Below are 22,623 nucleotides of genomic sequence, written 5' to 3'. Positions count from 1 at the left end.
TGATGCTTCATATGATACAAAGCACATATCTTAAAAAAAATGTGTTGGCCTGAGACCAAGATATGTGGGTTATTGTATACCTATAGTAGATATGGGCATGAGGTCTAACATTGTAGACAACCCAAGCAATTTCCTCCCCCACAACCCACATAGACACCAATAGCCTTAGCTATGCTATCCCTATCTTCCCAATCATTGGCTATAGTGTTTACAGTCTTTTTCTCTCTCCTTAGTTTGACTGATGACACTGTGCTTGATAGAATAGGTAGATGCCCTCTCTTGCAAAACTGAGGTTGCTCTACTACACTTTTGTATGCTACTCAGGATGAAAAATTAGATATCAATAAAAAACACTAACAATCAGTGCTTGTGCTACATGAGCACAACCATATTCAAATACAAGTATTGCTAAAAAACACAAGAAATAACAACTCAATAATGCAAACACACTTGTATTAATCTCTCTCTCTCTCTCTCTCTCTCTCTCATGCATGCACACATGCACACACACACTTTTTTCCCATCCCCTTGCCTAGCCCAGATGGAAAGATGAGGAGGAGGAGCCGTCACTTTGGATAGGGATATTCCCTTGTTGGATTACTATTGCTAGACTCGAAGTGGAGACATGGAAAGGGTAAGGATATGAGCTTCTCTATTTTGAGAAACTATTAAAATAGGATGATCTTATTAATTGGTTGTGGGCAAGCTTGATTTATATGAGAGGTATACTTACCTTATTCTTACTGGGTCTTTACAGCATGATGTGTGAAAAACTCGAATTCGAGAATTGGTTAGTAGTATAGCTCATGGTTTTTGGAGCTTTTTTTAATGGCTTAAGGCTACATTCAAGGGTCATGAGCGAAATTGTGAAAAAGGACTTAACGTTAACAAATGCACACTTGAAGATTTTGCCAATCATCACCGCTCTATTCAAATTTGCAGCATAAAGTTTGACTGAGAAGCCTTATGTGATTATTCATGTTGAAAATGGGGAGAGGGTGAGAGACACTCAATCACAGGTTACAGACAAGAGGCACGAACTAATGTTGATAGATTGTGTAATCATAGCAAGTACATGGCCTCATTTATAGGCTGGGCAAGCCTTATCTTCCCACATTGACACCTCATAGATGAGGTCACACACAAGAGAATCTAAGTGCAAGGAGGTTACAGCATGATGTCTGCCGAACAATTATCGAAGGCAGACAATATGGAGCTCCAATAACTGGATGCCATGGCCCAACTCCCTCAGGTACCTCACACCATTTTGCAGTGAAGGTAAGAGCATAGCACCAATTGTACTCCTCTCTACTACAGGCTCAAGTCATGGCACATGAGAGCCACACATTCATGGGTGCCGCACATACTACTAGGCAAACCACCTTGGACAGAGTAGAGGAGTACAAGGCCAAGGTCAAGGACCTTGAAGTGGCTATTACAAAGCTCAAGGATGAGCTCTCTACCAGTGAATCCATTTCCATTGAAGTATGGAGAAAATAAAGGATGCAAAATAGGGGAACAACCTGAGAACAGGCAATCCATGCTTTCTAGTAGAAGTGGTCATGAGACATAGAATGTACATAAGCCTACCTATAACCAACATTGGATATTGATATGGAAGCCTTACAAATATTGGGCACCAAATGTAATACATGAAATAAGCATTTATGAATTAGGAGTAAGGGTTTACAGGTTAGGGTTTAGGAGTTAGGGTTTTGGAGTTAGGGTTTAGGTTTTAGGATTTAGAGGGCTAAGATTAGGATTTAAGGTTTAGGGATTAGGGGTTAGGGTTTAGGAGTTAGGATTTAGGGTTTAGAGGGTCAAGATTAGGGTTTAAGGTTTAAGGATTAGGGTTTAGGGTTTAGGGTATAGGGATTAAGGGTTAGGTTTTACGGGTTAGGATTTAGGAGTTAGGGTTTGGGGGGTAGGGTTTAGGGTTTAGAGGGACAAGATTGGGTTTAAGGCTTAGGGATAGGGGTTAGGATTTACGGGTTAGGTTTTAGGAGTTAAGGTTTGGGGGTTAGGGTTTAGGGTTTAAGGCCAAAGATTAGGGTTTAAGGTTTAGGGATTAGGGGTTAGGGTTTAGGATTTAGGGTTTAGGGATTAGGGGATAGGGCTTATGGGTTAGGGTTTAGGAGTTAGGGTTTAGGGTTTAGGGGTTAGGGTTTAGGGTTTTGAGGGCCAAGATTAGGGTTTTAGATTTAGGGATTAGGGGTTAGGGTATAGAGTTTAGGAGTTAAGGGTTGAGGGTTTATGGGTTAGGATTTAGGGTTTGGGTTTAAGAAATTGCTAATTACTGAATCCTAAATCCTTTATTAAAAACCCAGATTTCTAAATAAAACCTCTCATATGTTTTAAACAAGGTCGAGATTTCTAAATAATTAATAAAGTAGATTATTGAAAAGAGACTAATGTTCTTTATAATGGTTATTATAGCTTGCTTGCAAAGGAAGCTCACAAAGGAGATGGCTATAAATTTTATTCCGAAGATGGAGGTGATTCTATGTTGCAAAAGAGAAGAAGTTACATTTGCTACAATCCATGAAAGTGATCCAAATTCTACTTGTCACTTTAGAAGACTTGGCAAAGATAAGGTGGCGGTTATCATATCAAAGATTCTTAGTATACATGTTGAGCTAAAGCATAAGTGTGGGGATATGGAGATCCTTGGAGATGTTATGCCCTCCAACAAAGCATTTATTGCATGGGACAGAGATGAGACTTATCCAACACATGTCATCAGGAATACAAAGGTAACCCGTAACCCGTAACCCGTAACCCCTAAACGTTAAACCCTAATCTTGGCCCTCTAAAACCTCAACCCTAACCTTAAATCCTAAACCCTATCCTAACCCCTGACCCCTAAACCTTAAACCCTAATCTTGGCTCTCTAAACCCTCAACCCTAACCTTAAATCCTAAACCTAACCCTAACCCCTAACCCTTAAAACCTAAACCTTAACCGCTAATTCCTAAACCTTAAACCCTAATCTTGGCCCTCTAAATCCTAAATACTAACCTCAAAACCTTAACCCTATTGCATAACCCCTAACTCCTAATCCCTAAACCTTAAACCCTAATCTTGGCCCTCTAAACCCTTAACCCTAAACCCTAAAAACCCCTAATCCCTAAATCTTAAATCCTAATCTTGTGCCTCTAAACCCTAAACCATAACTCTTAAACCCTAGCCCGTAAATCCTAAACCTTAAATTGTAATCTTGGCCCTCTAAACCCTAAATCCTAACCCCTAACCCCTAAACCCTAACTCCTAAAACCTAACCTATAAACCCTAACCCCTAATCCCTATACCATAAACCCTAATCTTGGCCCTCTAAACCCTAAATCCTAACCCTTAACCCCTAACTCCTAAACCCTAACCCTCGAACCCTAACTCTTAAACCCTAACCTACAAAACCTAACCCCTAATCCCTAAACCTTAAACCTTAATCTTGGCCCTCTAAACCCTAAACCCTAATCCCTAAACCCTAAACCCTAACCCCCAAACCCTAACTCTTAAACCCTAGCCCCTAAGCCCTAAACCTTAAACCCTAACCCCTAACCCGCAAACCCTAACTCCTAAACCCTAACCACTAATCCCTAACCCCCAAATCCTAATCTTGGCTTTCTAAACCCTAAACCAAAAACCTAACCCCTAAACCCTAAACCCTAAATCCTAAACCCAAACCCCTAAACCCAAAACCCAAACCCCCAAACCCAAAACCCTAACCCTAATGTCATTGATTTAAGTAATATCATTGATTTAAGTAATAGTTTTCATTAGGATTGATAAGTGGGAGTGGGAATGGGAGTGGGAGAGGGAGAGGGAACAAAGTGATGTGGGATTGAGAGAGGGGGAGGTGGGAGTGGGAGAAAGGGAGGGTGGGAGTGTGGAAGTGGGAGTGGGAGTAGGAGAGGGGGAGGTGGGCGTGGGAGGGTGGGAGTTGGAGTGGGAGAGGGGGAGGTGGGAGAGTGGGAGTGGGAGTGGGTGGGAGAGGGGAGGGCAAGAGAGAGAGAGAGAGAGAGAGAGAGAGAGAGAGAGACGGAAATCTAGGGAGCGAGGGAGTGAGAGAGAGTACGAGAGAGAGGGAGAGACTGAGAATGAAAGATAGAAAAGAGGAATAGAAAGATAGAAAATCTTACGGAGGAGGAGGAGAAACGACTAAGGAGTGCACGATAATCAAGGAGGGATATTGGAGGAGAGAGGTTTTGATGGAGGGATGTGGGAGCTATGATCAAGGAGGGGTATTAGAGAAGAGATATTGAAGGACATTAGAGACAACAACGGATATAGGAGTAGAGACGACGATCAAGGAGGTAGATTAGAGGTTACTAAAGAGAAGATAGGAATGACTAAATGTCGAAACTTGAACAAACAAAACTATTACCTTGGTTTTACTAAAGAGAAGATAGGAATGACTAAATGTCGAAACTTAAATAAACAAAACTTTGTGTCAAAACTTGAACAAACAAAACTATGTACCTTGGTGTGTGAAAAGACAAACGTGTGGAAACTTTGTGTCGATATAGAATGTACCTTGGTGTGTGGAACGACAAACGTGTTGAAATTAGTTACCAACAAGGAACTTGGTAAGGAACAAATGTACTTGTGAAATGTAAAAGTTAGTAGACAAATAACAAATGTACTTTGCATTGGAATATAGAAAGTAGAATTTCAAATTTCTTGCCTTTTTTAAAATTTAAAATGAGTTTCGCTTACATTTTCAATTTACTAGTTTAATTTCTCAATTGAAACTTATGGAATAGAGTAGAAAAAAATTGTACTTTGTGTTGGAATATAGAAAGTAGAATTTCAAACAACTTTTTTTAAAATTTAAATTAGTTTAGCTTACGTTTTCAATATATTAGTTTAATTTCTCTCCTTTTAGTGAGAATTAACATTTGTTTCTACTTAAATTTTACATTTTTATTTTAAGCTTTATTTTTTAAATTTTACATTTAAAATTTCACATTTTTCATAAAGTTAAATTTTAATTTATTTAAAATTTGAATTTTGTGATTCAAACTAATAAGAATTTAGAGTTTGAATTAATAAGAATTTACTTTGTCAAAACTTAAACTTCTTATTAATATGGATTTTAAATTCTTATTAGTTTTAAGTGAAATTAATTTGAATTAAAAAAGGGTATAGGGTTTAGGGGTTAGGTTTTTGAGTTTAGGGTTTGGGGATTGGGGGTTTAGGGTTTAGGGTTTGGGGGTTAGGGTGTAGGGTTTGGGGATTGGGGGTTTAGCGTTTGAGTTTAGGGTTTAGAGTTTGAGAGTTAGGGTTTAGGGTTTAGGGGTTTAGGTTTAGGGTTTAAGGTTTGAGGTTTAGGGTTTAGAAGGCCAAGATTCGGGGTTAGGGTTTAGGGATTAGGGATTAGGGTTTGGGGGTTACGGTTTCAGGTTTAAGGTTTGGGGGTTTAGGGTTTAGGGTTGTGTAGTCTAGATTAGCACATATTAGTTTAGCCTTAGAGGAGAGAACTCGAAAAAAACCAATCAAAGCCATGCTCAAATTTTTTGACTAGTTCCTAATCGGAGTCAGTCCATTCGCTCACAGGCAGTTTCACACTCACAACAACCCTACCATTTAAGCAATGATCAAAATTTTAAAACTTTCAAGATGATTGGTAGCTGTACCAGTGCACAGGATAGATTACAGTTGTATGAGTTGTGGGAGTGGACAGAGTGGATTATAGTTGTACCAATTGTGGGAGTGGAGAGAGCATATTGCTCTTGTATCAGACAGACTTTAGATTTGTATCCGATTGTACTTTATTTCATTTTACACTATCCATGAGTTCATTGTTAATCCTTATTTTTTTCCCCTCATTTATGCATCTATCTAAGCCTTGTAAAGCCTTTTAGGCTATTCCCAAAGCATGAAATTGACACTTATACCATTGGGGAGGATGAAAACTTGAGGTGTATCACTAGAACTCATTGCACTTTTTAATTTATCAAATTAATTATGGTTTTCATGCAAACATAATATATTATTTGTATCTAAATTTTTTATTATGCTTTAATATAGGATGGATCTTGAGGCTACAACATTTGTCAATGGTATGACATCGAAGAGCAATTGAAATTTATGCCCTGAAGGACTTCACAAACTGGACCGTTGTTGACACCACTAAGAAAGCATGGTTCTTGGTACTGAGCAAAGGCAATCTCATTTTAATGATGACAAAGAGAGAGTTAGAGAAAGATGAGGAGGCATGGGCTGTATCTTTCTCAAAGAGCAATTTGATTCAAGGGGGCACTTTACTCGACATAAAAATTGAAAAACACAACAATAACATGATGACTTACACAAAGTCAAGAATGAGCAATAGAATGTTTCTTCTTTCAAAGAAAGATGCAAAGCTCTTTGTGATGCCGCCTCCAAAAGCACTTAGATTTATTGAATTGGTGCATGCATTGGAGATCCTCCAACATGTGTGGGAGGAATTTTCCATAGAGGAAGCAATAAAAATGCATTCAAAGATAATCCTTGAATACTTTCAAGGTGCCATAGAACAACGTTCAACTTCATTTGAGGGACCTAAGATACAAGGATCCACACATGAACACCTAAGGTGCAAGAATCCACACATGAGAAAGGAAGGGATGAGACACGCCATGTAGACTTGGTTCAGGGTCATACAAATGAGAGAGGAAATGGAGTGGATGAGACAAGACATGTAGCATTGGATGAGGGTCTTGTACACGTGGTTGCTTATAAGGGATCTATAGATGAGACATGAATTGCATTGGCTGAGACACGACATGCATCGACGAGACATGCACATGCATCTCTCGTTCATGGTAGTACTCACTTAGATGGTGTAATGCACGAAATTGATGGGATAACAGAACAAGTGCAGCCCTTAAGTACACTTGAAGTGAAGGAAATAGAAGAAGTAGACCGATCTAGAGCGGTTCAGACAGAGCCCCTAAAAAATAAACCCCGACGTCAAATGCAAAAGGCGAGTACTTCATGAGCTACAGTTTCAAGTGCCATGATAGCTACAAGTACTCAAAAAAGAGGTTGTTCATCTACATAGATGTGGAGATAGAGAAAGATAGAGAGAGAGAGAGAGAGAGAGAGAGAGAGAGAGAGAGAGAGAGAGAGATTTACGTCTTCCTAAGGACTCAAGGGCGTATGAGACAAGCTACACACCAAAAAGAAGTAGCTACTATATCTCTGGAAATCAGAGAGTTGAGGAGTGAACATGGCACCTTAGCTCGAAGTTATTTCAACACAAATATATGTTTCTAGTCTTAGGCCTTCATAACATCAGTTTAAGACTGATAGTCTTTGGGTTTGGATTTGAAATCCTTAATTAAAGCTTGCCCATCTAGATGGACCACCCATTTTCCTACTTTGTGTCCTGCCCTCACTTTGATGAGTTCACTATTCCTTTGTTTGAGCTAAATCGAAGTGAGCTCCTCAGATATCCAAATCTTTGTACCCCTCATTTTATGTGTGTGTCTAAGGATCTTAACTCTTGCTACCCTCCCTCAAAAGTAGACCTGTGCTTGTGTGCTGTTTTGACTAATATTGCATATATCATTCTCATCCCATTCAACTTGTGGTATTTCTATCTTGAGGCATGTGATAATGTCTTCTATGGATTTTTCCTCATCATCAAGAAGACACTCCTCTTTCAACCCCCCAATGCGTAAAATCATTTTATTATGCATTCTGGATTCTTGCTCCTTTACTTCCATATAGAGATCAACCTTATCTACCTTTTAACTAACATCAACAGTTATATTTTCTTTGATAGTACTTACTTGATCAGTGATCATTTCCTTAATCATGGAGACAAGCTATGGTATTGGTGGAGATATGTTGCATTTATGTCGTACTTATACCATAAATTCATGTTTTCCACTACTCTCCATGTCTTGTACCTTCCTTCCAAGTGCTGGTAGTTGGAGCTTAGCTCTCGTACTTCCTGTTTCACATAAGGGGAGGGGGTCATAGGAGGGATGCAATGGTCAAGTAAGAGACCTTGCTAGCTAAAATTGAGGTGAAGAGCTTAAGCTTATGTTCCATGGTGGCCTGTATGGATTATGTACTGCCCTTGCTTGGATTAACCTCGGGTTGGGCTAGGGATTCAACCCAACTCGAGATTAGGGCGAAAAATTAGCTCAAAGGATAGAGCTACGAGTAAATATGGCAGCGGGATCGACAAGTGGTTGAGGTGATGAGGTGACGACAAGCACGTGGAGTGCACAACCAATTGCGAAACGAGAAGACGAAAGACCAAAACCCTCACATGACTGGCTAGCAGACGAGGCTAGGAGCTAAGAGCAAGCGGGCAGGCGAGTCTAACTGGAGTCTCTTCCTACTGCAAAGTATATAGGTACATAGATCTATCTATCTACTAATACACACACACACACACACATATGTAGTGATAGCAAACCTTCGGCCTAGTTTGCACCATAGTCTAGGCAGATATATAGATCTATGTATCGATATACTTTGCATTGTACTCTTGGAGTAGGAAGAGACTCTAGTTAGAGGTGCAAACTGGGCCAAACGTTTGCTATCATTACATGCATACCATGTGTGTGTGTGTAAAACACAACATTGTCCACCTTAAACTATGACCTAGAGAGCTTTATAAAAATGGCATACATAATTATCAGTGATAGCAAACCTTCTGCCCAATTTGCACCTTTGACTAGAGTATTTTCCAACTCAAAAGATACATCCCAAGGACATATGTGTGTGTGAAACACAATATTGTCCACCTTAAACTGTGACCTAGAGAGCTTTATAAAAACGACATACATAATTATTAGTGATAGCAAACCTTCTTCCCAATCTGCACCTTTGACTAGAGTATTTTCCAATTTGCACCTTTAACTAGAGTCTGTTCCAATTTGCACCTTTAACTAGTGTCTTCCTACTCCAAAGATACATTACAAGAGTACACTGCACAACATATAGATACAAAGATCTATCTTCCACACACACACACACACACACACACTTTCTTTCTTTCTTTCTTTCTTTGGGTTATAACTTTGAATGCATTATATTACAAGACAGATATCCCAAAACTGGAAAGCGCGCACACACAAACACACATAAATATGTACGTACGTATGTAAAGATAGTAAACCTTCTATCCAATGTACACCTAGAACTAGAGTCGTTTCCTACTCCAAAGATACATTGCAAGAGTAAATTACACTCCACAATATATAGACATATAGGTCGCCTATCTATCTATTAGATATTAGATGGATAGATAGATAAATAGATAGATATATCTATCTATCTATATCAATCTTAAACTCTGCATTATCAACCTTGACATCTAGAGAGCTTTACAAAAATGAATTACAGAATTATTAGTAATAGTAAACCTTCTGTCCAATCCATATCTCTAACTTGAGTATTTTCCAACTCAATAGATTCTTTCCAAGGGCACATTACATTGTCTGGTATATAGATCTCTCTCTCTCTACCAATGCTTAAGCTGGTTGATTATCACAATATATTATTGTTGGCTTTTATTCATCAAATCAATCTATTTTTGACGATAGTCTTTTGAGCAATATAGCCTCACATGCACCTATAGTGAGTGCTCTATAGTGCTTGCTTTAAATCGTAAAGACTTTTCTTGAGATGGCAAACCTGAGCATGTGTGTGTTTTCGTATGTCGATCCATCCATCTATATATGGATAGATATATCTATCTCCATGGATATATTCTGAACATACATAGAGAGACGGACTGATACACACACACACACACACACACACACACACACACACACACACACTTTTTTTTGTGAAACCAGTAACTATATTATTAACATGAGATCAATGTACATGACATTAGACTCCAAAAGAGAGCCTAATGGAAGAACTCAAAAACAGTCAGAAAACACTTCAAGGCTAGTAGCATCCAAGTCCCTTGCAGCATAACTATCATATAAAGATTGCTTGAGGGACATTCTGAAGAAAGCATATGCCCGAGGAAACTGTTGTCCCATCCTAGAATGCAATCTCTGTGTCCAAATAGTCCATAGTACCCAAAAACGAGTCCAGTGAAAGAAAAGGAGGAATGGAGACATCTGAGATGAGAAGCAACCAAACATCCAGAAGAGTTTCCCGAGTCTGATAGAGGGAAACAGAAGCCGCAGCAAATGAGAGACATGAGTGATCAATATCCGAGAGTGTGGGCAAGACCATAACAAATGGGGAACTGTCTCACGGTGATGAGAGCAACGGGGGCAGGAAGGGGAAGCAATGCGACGTGCTGCCAATTTCACCCCAATGGAAAAAGCTCCCACTATATATCTCCAAAAGAAAAGCCTCTGTTTCAATGGCAATTTGGCTTTCCAAAATTTCTTGAGTCGTGATTGCCACCAAGATAAAGGCCTATCCAAATTCAAAAGAGTGTTGGCATGCTTATCAATCCATGGCAGTGGAAGAAAAAATCTGTAGACCATCGAGGAGGCCAGATTATGCATTGAAAGCGAACAGGTAGCAGGAGATAAGGAAGTCAGATTCCAGTCTAGTAATCTGTCCTGTACAAACAATGGAGGAACAGGAACAAATGGCTGCATACTTGTAAGTATTCTCTAAATGGGCCTATGATGCAGATCCAAGGGGAATGTCCTGCAAGCTTGTGGAAATAAAAGCACATAACCATGTCGATCCACAACATCTCCGACAAATCTTATGCCCAATTTCATAAGATTATATTCTTTAATAGGTGCATGTAAAGCGAGAGGCGATTCAAACACCTTGCTCCAATGGATGCTTTCCAAGCGAAAAGAATTACCATGATGAGAAGAAGCACCTGTCCATTTAGCATAAGAGAGAATTCTCTTCCAATCATGAATAAAAGCAGTAGAAACAGGACAACCAGGAATTTTCCCCTGAAATGTGGTCATGACTGCTTCCCAGTGATCTGTAAGCCAATACCCATATGCATGGGACATCATGTTTCCACACATAGCTGCTAACATAATAGCCCATGGCTGTTTTTGCTGAAAAAAATCAGCAATCATAGTGCTCTTTCTTGCCAACATATGAAACTGAAGATTGAGAATATTCAGTCCCCCATGAGTCTTAGGAGAACAAACAGACTGCATGGGAAGTAGTCGCAAAGCCTTTTTGTGAGATTTGCTTTTCCAAAATATCTCCATAGCCTGGGACATATAGGAAGCCAAATGCTTAAAAGACCAGGGAAGAAGAGGCAAATAAAATTGCACGTATGCCATAATGATAGACTGTACTATCCGAAGTCGAACATGTAGAGGCAGTGGACAAATGCCAGTATTCTAGCTTCTTGTTGATCTTTTGAAGCACCCATTTGAGCTGTTGTTGAGGGGTAATATTCCAGCCAATGGGATACCCTAAATGCCTCACAAGAGTATGGGAAGAGAGGATGTGGCCTGGCCAGAGAAGTGCATGCCAATCAACTTCTTTCAATGCTAGAAGATTCGATTTCTGAAAGTTAATATGCAGTCCAGCAGCTATGCCAAAATCATTCAGAGTATGCATCAACTGAGAAAGGTCACTTTGAGAATTCCTGGGCATGAAATATGAATCATCAGCATGCTGTGCCCCTGGAATTTGCAAGCCATGAAGCTGCCCTGTATCTGTATCTGCAAGATGGTCCATATGCAACAATAACGGATGAGTAGCAATGGCATATAGTAGCGAACTAAGAGGGCAACCCTGTCTCACTAAGCGGGTCATAGTCCATGCTCTTAACAACCCACCACCAAGCAAACACTGTGCAGTGGCATGAGAATAGAACCAGTAAATAATATGGACCAACCGAGGGCCAAATCCCAATTTATGCATAGTCTGAGAAATAAAATCCCAATGGACAGTATCAAATGCTTTGGTATTGTCCACTTGCAAAATGAGAACATCTTGATTAGAATATTTGGCATACTCAATTGCAAGCAAAGCATTGGAGATATTGTCAGTAATCTGTCTTCTGGGAACAAACCCATACTGCTTGGGATGAAGTCCTGCTTGCAAGATAAATCGAACCCTGAAAACAATCATTTTGGCAATGAGTTTGTAAATGACTGGCATAAGAGATATGGGCCGCCAATCAGCCATTGTCTCACACAACCCTTTTTTGGGGATCAATTTGACAAGGCCATGTTTCCAAGGAGGAAGAGATTGTTCTGCCCAAGCATGATTGATCATAAGAAGCAGAGTGTTCTTGAGATCACCCCAAAATACACGGAAAAATTCAGCAGTCAATCCATCCCAACCAGGAGAGCTGCCTTTACGTAAATGACTCAAAGCATCATCCAGTTCATTAAGCATAAAGGGCTGCTCCAGTGCACGAGCCTGTTCCGAGGACAATATAGGCTGAACATGCATCAGAAATTGAGACCTAGCTGCATTCACTTGCATTGAATGATCAGGCTGAGGAGAAAAGAGATGCTGGAAATGACTAGAGCATTGCGATTCCAATTCTGATTTGGAGGTGGTCCAGGTGCCATCATCTTGCCTGATCCTGCAAATATCCTCCTTTCGCCTATCCGCATGCAGGCTTTTAAAGAAGGCTTTGGAGGAGCAGCCCTTATCCAAAAGGGGTTTCATGCGAGCTCGGATTTGCCACTTCTTTAATTTGCGAAGATAATTTTGATGGATGATGTGAACCGCGTAAGCACAAGAATCCTGTTCAGAGGGGGTGAGCTGCCTGTAAGACCTGATTACATCCATTTGTTGCTTGTGAGATTGAGCCCATTTCAGCTTAAGCCTGAGGTTTCCCATGTAACTCCGTCCATAATCTTGAATAACAGCCTGCAAACGATGGCCAAGACTGATCCAAGCGAAATCCATGTCCTCCTGAGCATGTAAGAGGAGGGGGCGAACAGCCACTCTCACCATGTTCTGAAATTGTTGATGAAGCAAATAAGCACTATTAACATGGAGTAGGCAACGACCAAAAAAAGGCATATCATCTGTCAAACGTGCTATAGATAATGTCAAGCATACTGGAAAGTGATCAAATAGCAAGAGGGAATGATCAACCCTTGGTGCACATGTGAAACTAGCATACTACTGAGCATGCAACAAATACCATCTGTCAAGTCGAGCCCAGTAATGAGTAAAGGCATTGTGACGATATGTGTAACCCATATCTCTATCCCTTGTTGAGAGCCATAAATCTTCTGCATGCAAGAAAGAAAGCATATCTTCCCAATGTCGAAGCTCAGTGGGGATCATGTGAGAACGATGAGTGGTGTTGTCTTGAATGGCAGGCGAGTTATTAAAGTCTCCACACAAAAAGACATTAGACAGCCATGGATATTGTTTGAGGGAGGCCCACATTCGAGCTCTTGTCGCAGAAGTTTGAGAGGCATAGACAGATGCTATTTCATAAAGATCAGCATGACAGATGCATCTGATCACCATCCATCGACCCTGGGAGTCATTGTAAGCAACCGTGGGTTGCATATCATGTTTCACCAGCATGCATACCCCCGAAAAGGGCATTGTACCAGCATAAAAGATGTCATAACCAGCAAAGTGGCCTTGCTGGCCAGCCAAGAAGTGTTGGTTGTGTTCCTATAAAGAAATTACATCGGGTTGCATTCTATGTACATAGTGCCAAAAAAGTCTCCACTTATTGACATTGCAAAGACCTTGAACATTGTATGTAATGCAAGTAATTGAAGTAGACATAGAAGTATGTACAGCCGAACCAAAAAGCATAGTGAAGGTGTAAGTTGTCAGGCCTCAGCCATGACATCGACGTCCACCTGGCCTCCTGGATCAGTAGCTCTATAATCCTCATCATTGTCACATACAGGGATGCCCCTCTTGAGCAAATCAACCCACAGTTGAGAAGTGAGGCTATCAGCAAAGGTAGAGGCCTGGCCAAGGGTGGAAGTAGAGGCATCCCAATGGCGAGATTGTAACGGTCGTGGCTTGAGCGCAAATACCTTTTTGGGTTGCTGCCAGGCACCCTCAGGAGAGGCATAAGATTCTGAAATTTTACCCATTCCCTTATCCTTTTGCTTGGCTGAAACTTGAACCACATTTTCTTTGGGAGGGGCAGATTTAGATGCCATATCCCCCAACTTGTTAGGCATAGCCTCGGACCATAAGTTGGAGGGGAAGTATTTTCTGGAGCAATAGCTGTAGGTGGGAGCTGATGCAGGACTGCAAGACACTGTGAAGCTAGGTGGCCAAACTTATGACATGTGAAACAAGCACCTGCAAATACTCATTTCAAGTCAATATTTTTCGCCCAAGGGAACATCCTCCACCTCTACCGCAATGAAAGGAGAGGTTGGGTGATTTGTATCCCAAAGAACACAAAACCGATTTCGATTACATGAAGGACGGGATCGGCATACAACTTGCCCCAAAGTAGCTGCCAAACTTGGTAACTCAGCCCTCATATAATCCGAAAAATCCACTACCTCAACCCATACAGGTCAGTGATGTCGAATGAGACTGTGATAATCCTTATTTGGCGACCATGGCATGACATGGACCATTTGTCTGCCATAGAATAGAGGGGACATCTCCAATATCTACTGATGGTATGAGGCATCCAAAAAGTACACTTCATAAAAACCTCGAGAAGCAAAGTATACTCCTTCAACAAAGCAACCTCCCAACAAAGCCTGAACCCACTGAGCTACATCATTTGCTGAAGGTGGCTTCCCTGGGAAGAAAATGATAATTGCTTGCTGAGAAAACTTTCGGAAAGGAGCGACCAATGAGGGCAGCTTCAGCTTATATTTAAGGGCAGGGGAGGTTTGGCCCACTCCTTCCGACTGTGATGAAATTTATCCTTGAGCATGTCGAAAACATAGTGAGCATCTACAGAGAGGTTGAAGTAGAGAAATCAACTTGCTGTCTTTTAGAGTCTCGCGACAGGTCCTTCCGGGAATAGCTTTTAAGATGGTCCTCCATGGAGATAAGCAGGGCAAGATCGATGAAGTGGTGGAAAAAACCAAAGCTGTACAGCAGGGTTTGTACAGGGCGAACAGCACGGGAAAAATACAGGGCAAACAGTACGAACAAGATGAAACTATACGGGCTGTACGGATAAACGAGACTGTACGGGATGCTGACAGGGCACGCGGAGGCAACACGGAGGAAGACAAATTGGACAGAGATGTTGACGGGGTGCAAGGGGACTAGACTGTATGGAAAAAGGCGAGGGGTGTATGGACGTACGGAGGGGGCTTCAGAAGGGAACAGCGATGGCAATGCACACACACAACTAGAACGGGATCGCTCGAGGTTGCGCGAGAAGAGGCGGGCCTGTACGTACGACCGTACAGGTGTACGAGGACCGTACAGGTGTATGGACAGGTGGGGGAGCTGTACGGGACCTCTCTCCCTCACGACCTCCTCTCTCTCACGCTCTCGAGCTCTCTCTTACACACGCCTTCCACACACACAGACACACACACACACACACTCACCCCCCTTAGAGAACAAAGAAAACAAGGTGAATACTATTCAAAAGACTTACCGAAAACAAAAGGAGAGGCAAAGAGGGAATGAAGACAAGGCCAAGGAGAGGTGGTGGAGCAAACGGAGGTGAGGGAAGAAGCTCAAAGAGAGAGAGAGAGAGAGAGAGGGTTGTGAAGTGAAGGAGGTGAGTGAAGAAGCTCAAAGAGAGAAGAGAAAGAGAGAAAGGTGCCCCAAAATAGTTGGTTGCCCATATTATTAAGGCCCCATATACCATGAAAAAATCATGGAAAATAGTTCTCTTTTGAAAAGATGGAACGACTACTAATACCTACCCTAAAAGGCAAGCCAAAAAGGGACTTTGTAAGTATCTTGAAACAAAATTATAAATAAATAAGAAAATAAAATAACTTAGTAAGCAAAGGTACACTTAGCATTTAAGCTTGATCCACCCTCTCCTAGCCAATACACAGCAATAACAGTGCAAGAGGGCAATCTGGACTGTACTCATAACAATCTTGAACGCTAGACTGTGACTTGACAAATCTGTTCAGAATGCAACAGCTCACTAGTACCTTTAAGCTCCTAACCGGAGGGTCTCTGAAATGGAAATCCAGAAGAAAATAGCCCAAAATGTAACATAATGAATATCCTAACTGACTGACCAATTCCAACTCATCAAAAATTCCAAGGCATAGACTCTCCTCAAGCTTGTAACAATTAACACCGATGACCTACCCCACACATCAGTGACACAAATTTCAAGGCACAAAGCTACCAAATCAGTTGAAGATTTTAAACTATAAACTATTTCCAAGAGATGAACTAAAATTGTGACTATAAACTACTTCCCAGGGATGAACTATCCCATGTATCACATCTACAAATGCTCAAGATCCATTAGATATTAAATAAAAGCAGATTCTGTCTGCAGGTTTTTAAATCCTACACAGCAGTCCAATATCACGACCAAGGCCTCATCAGGGACCAAATGCTCAAGATCCATTAGATCTTAAATAAATGCAGGTTCTGCCTCCAAAGCCTCATCAGGGACCAAATTCTGCATCCCTAAGATGATTAAAAAAGTAACTGACTGGCCAAGAATCAAACTTGGTTTTAAAAGCAGACCACTTTAAAATCCTGCAAACCTTAAGCATGACAACTAAAAACAAAAGGTAACAATTTTTTGAAAAAGACCAATTCTTGGCACCAAGACTAAAAATGAAGAACATTTCAATAAGGATAGTCATTTCAACCTGTCACATGAGCTTAATTTTAAAGACATCATCCACAAAAAGTGCCAGATAGCTGCCACGTACATCTGAGATAGTATCTTCAATACAGTCTACATTACATCGTTAAACCCCAGCATCTTCCACTGACCTTGCCGAGCCAGGTCTGGTAAAATATCAAGTCATTATTCTAAAAGCCAATGAAAATAATAGATCAGTACATGCCTAAGGATTTTATAGCAAAGATTTAAGGAGTTCAATTCGCATATGGTTAGCAACATCATGTTAAGCTTCATCACCAATCAAACCTGCACTTTCTCATTCTTCAAGGGCTTCACAATCTCCCAGGTGAAGTCAGGGTCATCACGGCCAAAATGGCCATATGCAGCTGTCTTCTGGTAACGTTTGTCACCTCCCCTCCTCAAATCAAGGTGGATGGCAATCATACCTGGGCGGAAGTCAAAGTTATTCTTGATGATCTCAAGAATTTCTGCATCAGGAATCTTTCCAGTGCCATACGTATCTACAAATACAGAGAGTGGCTCAGGCACCCCAATGGCATAAGAGACTTGAACAATGCATCGACAGGCAAGTCCTGCTGCAACAACACTTTTTGCAGCTTGTCGCACAATGTAAGCCCCACTCCGATCAACTTTAGTGGGATCCTTGCCAGAGAAAGCACCACCCCCATGAGCACCCCATCCTCCATAAGTGTCAATGATAATCTTCCTTCCTGTTAGACCAGCATCCCCATGAGGTCCACCAATCACAAAGCGCCCAGAAGGATTGAGGTGAAATATAGTTTTTTCATCCAGATACTTCTCTGGAATGACAGGTTTGATGACATGCTCCTTCAAATCTGCAGCTATCTCGTCATTGGTGACTGTCTCATCATGTTGGGTTGAAATAAGTACAGTATGAACCCGAATAGGAACCATTGCACCAGCCTCATTCTTGTACTCTACCGTGACCTGAGTCTTTCCATCAGGGCGCAACCAAGCACATGTTCCGTTCTTTCTGACTTCAGTGAGTTTAGCTCCAAGCTTGGTAGCAAGCACATGACTCAAAGGCATAAGCTCTTCAGTTTCATCAGTGGCATATCCAAACATATGCCCTTGGTCACCAGCACCTATCTCTTCAGGCTTCTTGGTGAAGTGTCCATGAACGCCTTGGGCAATGTCTGGACTCTGTTGCTCAATGTTCACCAGCACCTTGCAATTGTCAGCGTCAAGACCAACATCATCCGAGACAAACCCTATCTCCCTGCAAGTGTCCCGCACAATTTTCTCGTAGTCCACCTTTGCTTTGGTCGTGATCTCACCAAAGATCATGACCATGTTCGTCTTGGTGCAAGTTTCACATGCCACCTTGCTCTCAGGATCTTGTTCTAAACAAGCATCTAATACAGCATCAGAGACCTGGTCGCACAATTTGTCAGGATGGCCCTCATTCACAGACTCAGAAGTGAAGAGAAAAGTTTCCATTTCAAAATAAGTGGTCAAAGGGGATTCTCCAAAGGCACTACTGTCCCGTGTTCTGAACAGACGGAAAAAAAACGCATGAGACCTAAATCCAAGATTGCACTCAACAAAAGGTGAACTGTACACACTGATTGCGCCACTGAAAGAAGGATTTTAACACAACAGCACGTAATAGGTCTCTGATTTTTAAGAGACAGAGCCTCCATATGGCTCTGTAAAACGGCACAAGGAATCAAAGCGATAGACCCGTGACGATGTCATCGAGCGTTCAGACAGACAATTGCACCGCTGGTGAGGAAGCGATTGTCAGGTGGAGTATCCTGCCCAACACAAGTCATCATCATGAACACTACAAACCTTTGAAAATCGAGCGTCGGAGGCCGGGACCATTTAAAAATCTTCTAGGAATGAGATGGTTCCAATATCCCGTTCGTGCGTGACCCTTCCATACGTCTAAACAAACTTTAAAGAGTAGAGTATAAGGATAATGTAGTCGGGCCTTTAGTGGCTATTCCATATATCAGATCTGAACCGAAGACCAGATAATATCTGACTGCAGATCTGGGCACTCATGGCTTTCGAAGACATTTTATGCGCAAGGCATGGTACAAACACGAACTCCTGGAAAGGCGCTACGAATTGCAGATCTCGCCAGACATGGCGTTCGAGGAACATTCCATGCCAAGTCCCTCCGGATTAGCGCGCCCCCCCCCCCCCGCCCCCTTCCGCCGGAGCGGTGTCAACACCCCCAACAAAATCCTGTTTCTGTTTCGCGCAGTACGAACTTCCTGCGAGGCGCATGACAAATGAGACCACCGAGATGATGGACGTGGCATTTCGAAATGGAGAGATGCCAGAGGAGATACGGAAACATGAGGCACAGGCCTAGACCCTTGCGAGATATGGAAACGTGGAGGACAAATCTGGAGGGCTGAGAAAGAGCAGAACCAGATCCAAGTATGGAGGCAGGGATTCCGGGTGGAACAAATCGAGATCTGAGACCAAAGACGGGGCAAGTTGAGAAGGAAGAAAAGCAGAGAACCCACACAACCTACGGAAATGCAACGAGAAGGTGGAGCGGGAAAGGAAAGCGATAAAAGAGGGAAAGGAGGAAAACTACGGGAAATGAAAGCTTACAAGAGACAGAAGATGCAGCTGCACTGCTCCTGATCACTGATGAATACAAGAGCAGAAGAGGAAACGCTTATGTTTTTACACGCGGACTTGAGAGCTTCCCCTCGCGGACTTCAAATCCCATTCCACCCCCTACTTTTTAATTTTTCTCCTATTTTCCCAGCGTTTTCTCGGCTGTCCCGTCGGACGGCCCACGTTGCATCGCGTTGTCCGTAATTTGCGCCGCCAACTGGCGCATCCGACGGCCCACATGGCCCGCCCCATCATCTTTTTGTGTTATGAGGTCTGCGTAGGTTAGTGTTGCTTTTGTGGCCTACTTGCTTCGTCACTCCTTAACCGCCCCTACCTGCAAGGGTTTAAACCACCCGGCGCCCATGAAAATCCAAAAGAAAAAGGATGGACTGACGCCCAGTGTGGTCTTTCACACCACCGGCCCTCCTATTTCTCTTGTTAGGCTACCTTCAATGTCAAGGAAATATAATTGGTTTGATGGTTTAAGGATGTTGCCGTCAATCCATCTCGCGCCACTATTTTTGGGCTTGGCCATGCCTCACCATTTTTTTGTATTCTCAAGCGGGACCGCTCATTTTATAGGGCCACCTCATACGAGTGCCCTTCATGTCAATTTTTGGAGGGTGGAGGCCAAACCAACCCTCACTCTCATGTCCAAGTGTGTGAAAACCTTAACTTCCAAGCCCATCACCACACCAGGTCTTCCCATTCACTTACCCACCTCAAACCCTAGCGCATGGTCCCTTGCTCCATCTCAATCTAAGAGTGCTTTCCAATGGCAATTATCAATTAACTACGACCCACCCTAGAAGGGCAAGGATTACATATAGCAAGAACTACAAACTATAAGTAAGGATGGGATCTCAAGTGAGGAATACCCTAATTTCGCTTCCATTGGAGTGAAGATATGGAAAAATTTTGTACTTGTAAAATATGCTTTAGGCAATACCCCACTTACGTTCTTTAATTAAGTCAATTAACAAAGATAAGAAGAGTACTGCTAGTACTTGTCATAGAATACTCTTCTAAATCTATTGTTCTTAGGCTATTTCCTTTCACATCACATTTCATAAATGTGCTTTGAACTTTTGTGCTAGATGTCCTCCCCAATTCAAGTAGAAAGAGTTGATACTATTTCGTGAGCATAGAAAGGAATGAACTTTTGCGCTAGATGTCCTTCCTAATTCAAGTAGAGTTGATACTATTTTGTGAGCATAGATATCCTTAAACTCATGATCATATATTATCAAAATCATCTATTTGTCCACTATGAATGTGTGAATAAAAATTTGATCAATGCCATATTAATGAGAGTTATGCTCATTTCATCATCCTTTATATTTGAGCGTTGTCGTGTGTACGTGGCACTACATACATATGAACGTTGACTAATGAAATCAAGACTTGACTAGTGATTATTTTCACATCTTGGTGATATAAGTATCACTTGTTTAATGAGCTCACATTTATAATATCACAACTAGCACAAATAATAGTAGGTGCGAAATGGAATTCCAAACTTGCATTACTATACTCATATGTTAGAAAATAGTGTGTGTTTGCACATTCCCACCTTCTTCAAGAACATCATAAGTAGCTGAAAGAAAAGCAGAATTAAGTGTATGAACTCATTACAAAATTCATGTCTACATTTGAAGCATATATGGAGAGTTGCGGATAATGTTGACATTGATTGATACCAAATCCCGGCATTCTCTTAAAACATGTGTTTTTAAAGCATTTCCCAGTAGATGATATAATTATGGTGCCCTTTATTGTGGCGGGCTTCTCCTCTTTCAATTCAACATTCTTGCTAGATGCCCTTGATAGTTACACTTACTCCTTCTCCAAGACTACGTTTACAATTCCTTAACGTGCATCATATCTATGCCATCTTCTTATTGAATATTTCTCTCTCATTCTATTGATTTTATAAATTGCACGACATCATACGAGTGTCATAGTGATGCCTTGGTCACTTTGGTGTTTATTTCACACATCACAATATTTATAAGTAGTCCATTATCTACCTAATCTTGTTTAATTATATGTTTTAGGTGACACATACAAAAACTTTAATATTAGTGCCTAGCTCATACTAAATTAAATTAGCTCTCACTTTTAAGGAATGTCTACATACATGTCTATATAGGTATACCACCAAGTCATGGCACTTCTCCTTCCAAGTACAATCTTATGTAAATGACATCATTAAGCTCTACATCGTCTAATCACCTACATGATCCCCTTCCCATTTGTGCGTTCTTAGGGGCAATGTGCTCATTTGTACCATCTTCTCACATATTCCCAATCATTATCACATTTTTCTCCCCCCCCTCCCAACCTTCTCTCCACCTCATCTACCTTTTCTTGTGCTCTTACCTTGATAATGTATGGTAATGGCAACTTATCTCTCATCAACTTGCACTTAGTTTATCTATACTTCGTGTGCCTACCACACTTTCTACCTTATGCACAACTAATCCCCACTCCATATCTCACCTTCCTCCACCAACGTCTCTTCACAATTGGCCCTTTTACAATTTAGCCTTCTCCTTTTTGTGGCCTTTAGAACTAGGCATGAGGCTCCAAGCATGGGGTTTGTTAACTTTTTTGTAACACAGAGTCACTTAATGTGTCACATTGTAAGACGTGTGTATCCAAGCATTAGAGTTCCATTTCTCAATGACATTAACTAACTTAAAATTATAGTCACAAAATGAAAATTTTTAAAATTAAAAACATTGCTTGGTAATGTGAAATCAAGTTGCTCTCACTAATTTGAAAATAGAGTCGCAAAGGGAAGATAAAGAATAAGGGTTGTTTTTATTTCTAAAATAGAAGTAGGCCTTACATACTATAGAATGCCCATCTCCTCTTGCTTCCCATTTGACAAGAAACCAATCATGTTGTTACTGGTTTTAGAGAGAAGTCTGATAGGACCCGAAATCTAGAAACGATATGTCCGTTCTTTCTCACCACTGATAAACAAATAATTGCTCACATTAATAATCAATTCCATGTAATGTTTCCACGACTATTCAGAACTTCAATAAGTCGACAAGATCATATAAAAAATATGCTACGCCTAGAGACTGTAAAATCCAACTCTAATACTTGAATCTATTTTATAGAAATCGACTCTAAAAATTGATTTCTATTAGCAAAGATGGAGGAACCAACTCCTACATAAGACTGCATACTAAATGCCTCAACCCAACAAGGTTGTTGGCTCTACATCAGAGATAATGACTATCCAAGTAGCTGCCCTACTACACTAACAAATCCTTATAACCATGTCAACTCAGTAAGGCACATAGCCTAAACAAAGAGACTGAGTT

The 22,623-nt window shown here is 41.2% G+C and overlaps 1 protein-coding gene across 2 annotated transcripts; it reads right to left on the bottom strand.

The window, feature by feature from the left end:
* Positions 1–16,639: 16,639 nt before the first annotated feature.
* LOC147896482 (S-adenosylmethionine synthase 2) lies at positions 16,640–19,345 on the bottom strand. Of its 2 annotated transcripts, none has more exons than XM_087381247.1 (2): positions 19,274–19,345; positions 16,640–18,191 (listed from the first exon to the last, which is right to left on the bottom strand). In XM_087381247.1, exon 2 carries the CDS (start codon positions 18,137–18,139, stop codon positions 16,958–16,960), a length of 1,182 nt encoding a protein of 393 aa, XP_087237373.1. In that variant the 5' UTR covers positions 18,140–18,191; positions 19,274–19,345; the 3' UTR covers positions 16,640–16,957. The 2 variants fall into 2 exon arrangements, with proteins under 2 accessions (XP_087237373.1, XP_087237374.1); XM_087381248.1 differs by lacking the exon at positions 19,274–19,345 and adding an exon at positions 18,494–18,845.
* Positions 19,346–22,623: the final 3,278 nt, after the last annotated feature.

The sequence above is a fragment of the Dipteris shenzhenensis genome, chromosome 11 (assembly GCF_047967505.1).
Source record: "Dipteris shenzhenensis isolate YYH24624 ecotype China chromosome 11, Dip_SZ_1.0, whole genome shotgun sequence".
Taxonomy (NCBI): Eukaryota; Viridiplantae; Streptophyta; class Polypodiopsida; order Gleicheniales; family Dipteridaceae; genus Dipteris; species Dipteris shenzhenensis.
The sequence above is the reverse complement of the archived record's forward strand: the minus strand, read 5'-3'. Positions and strand labels throughout refer to the sequence as shown.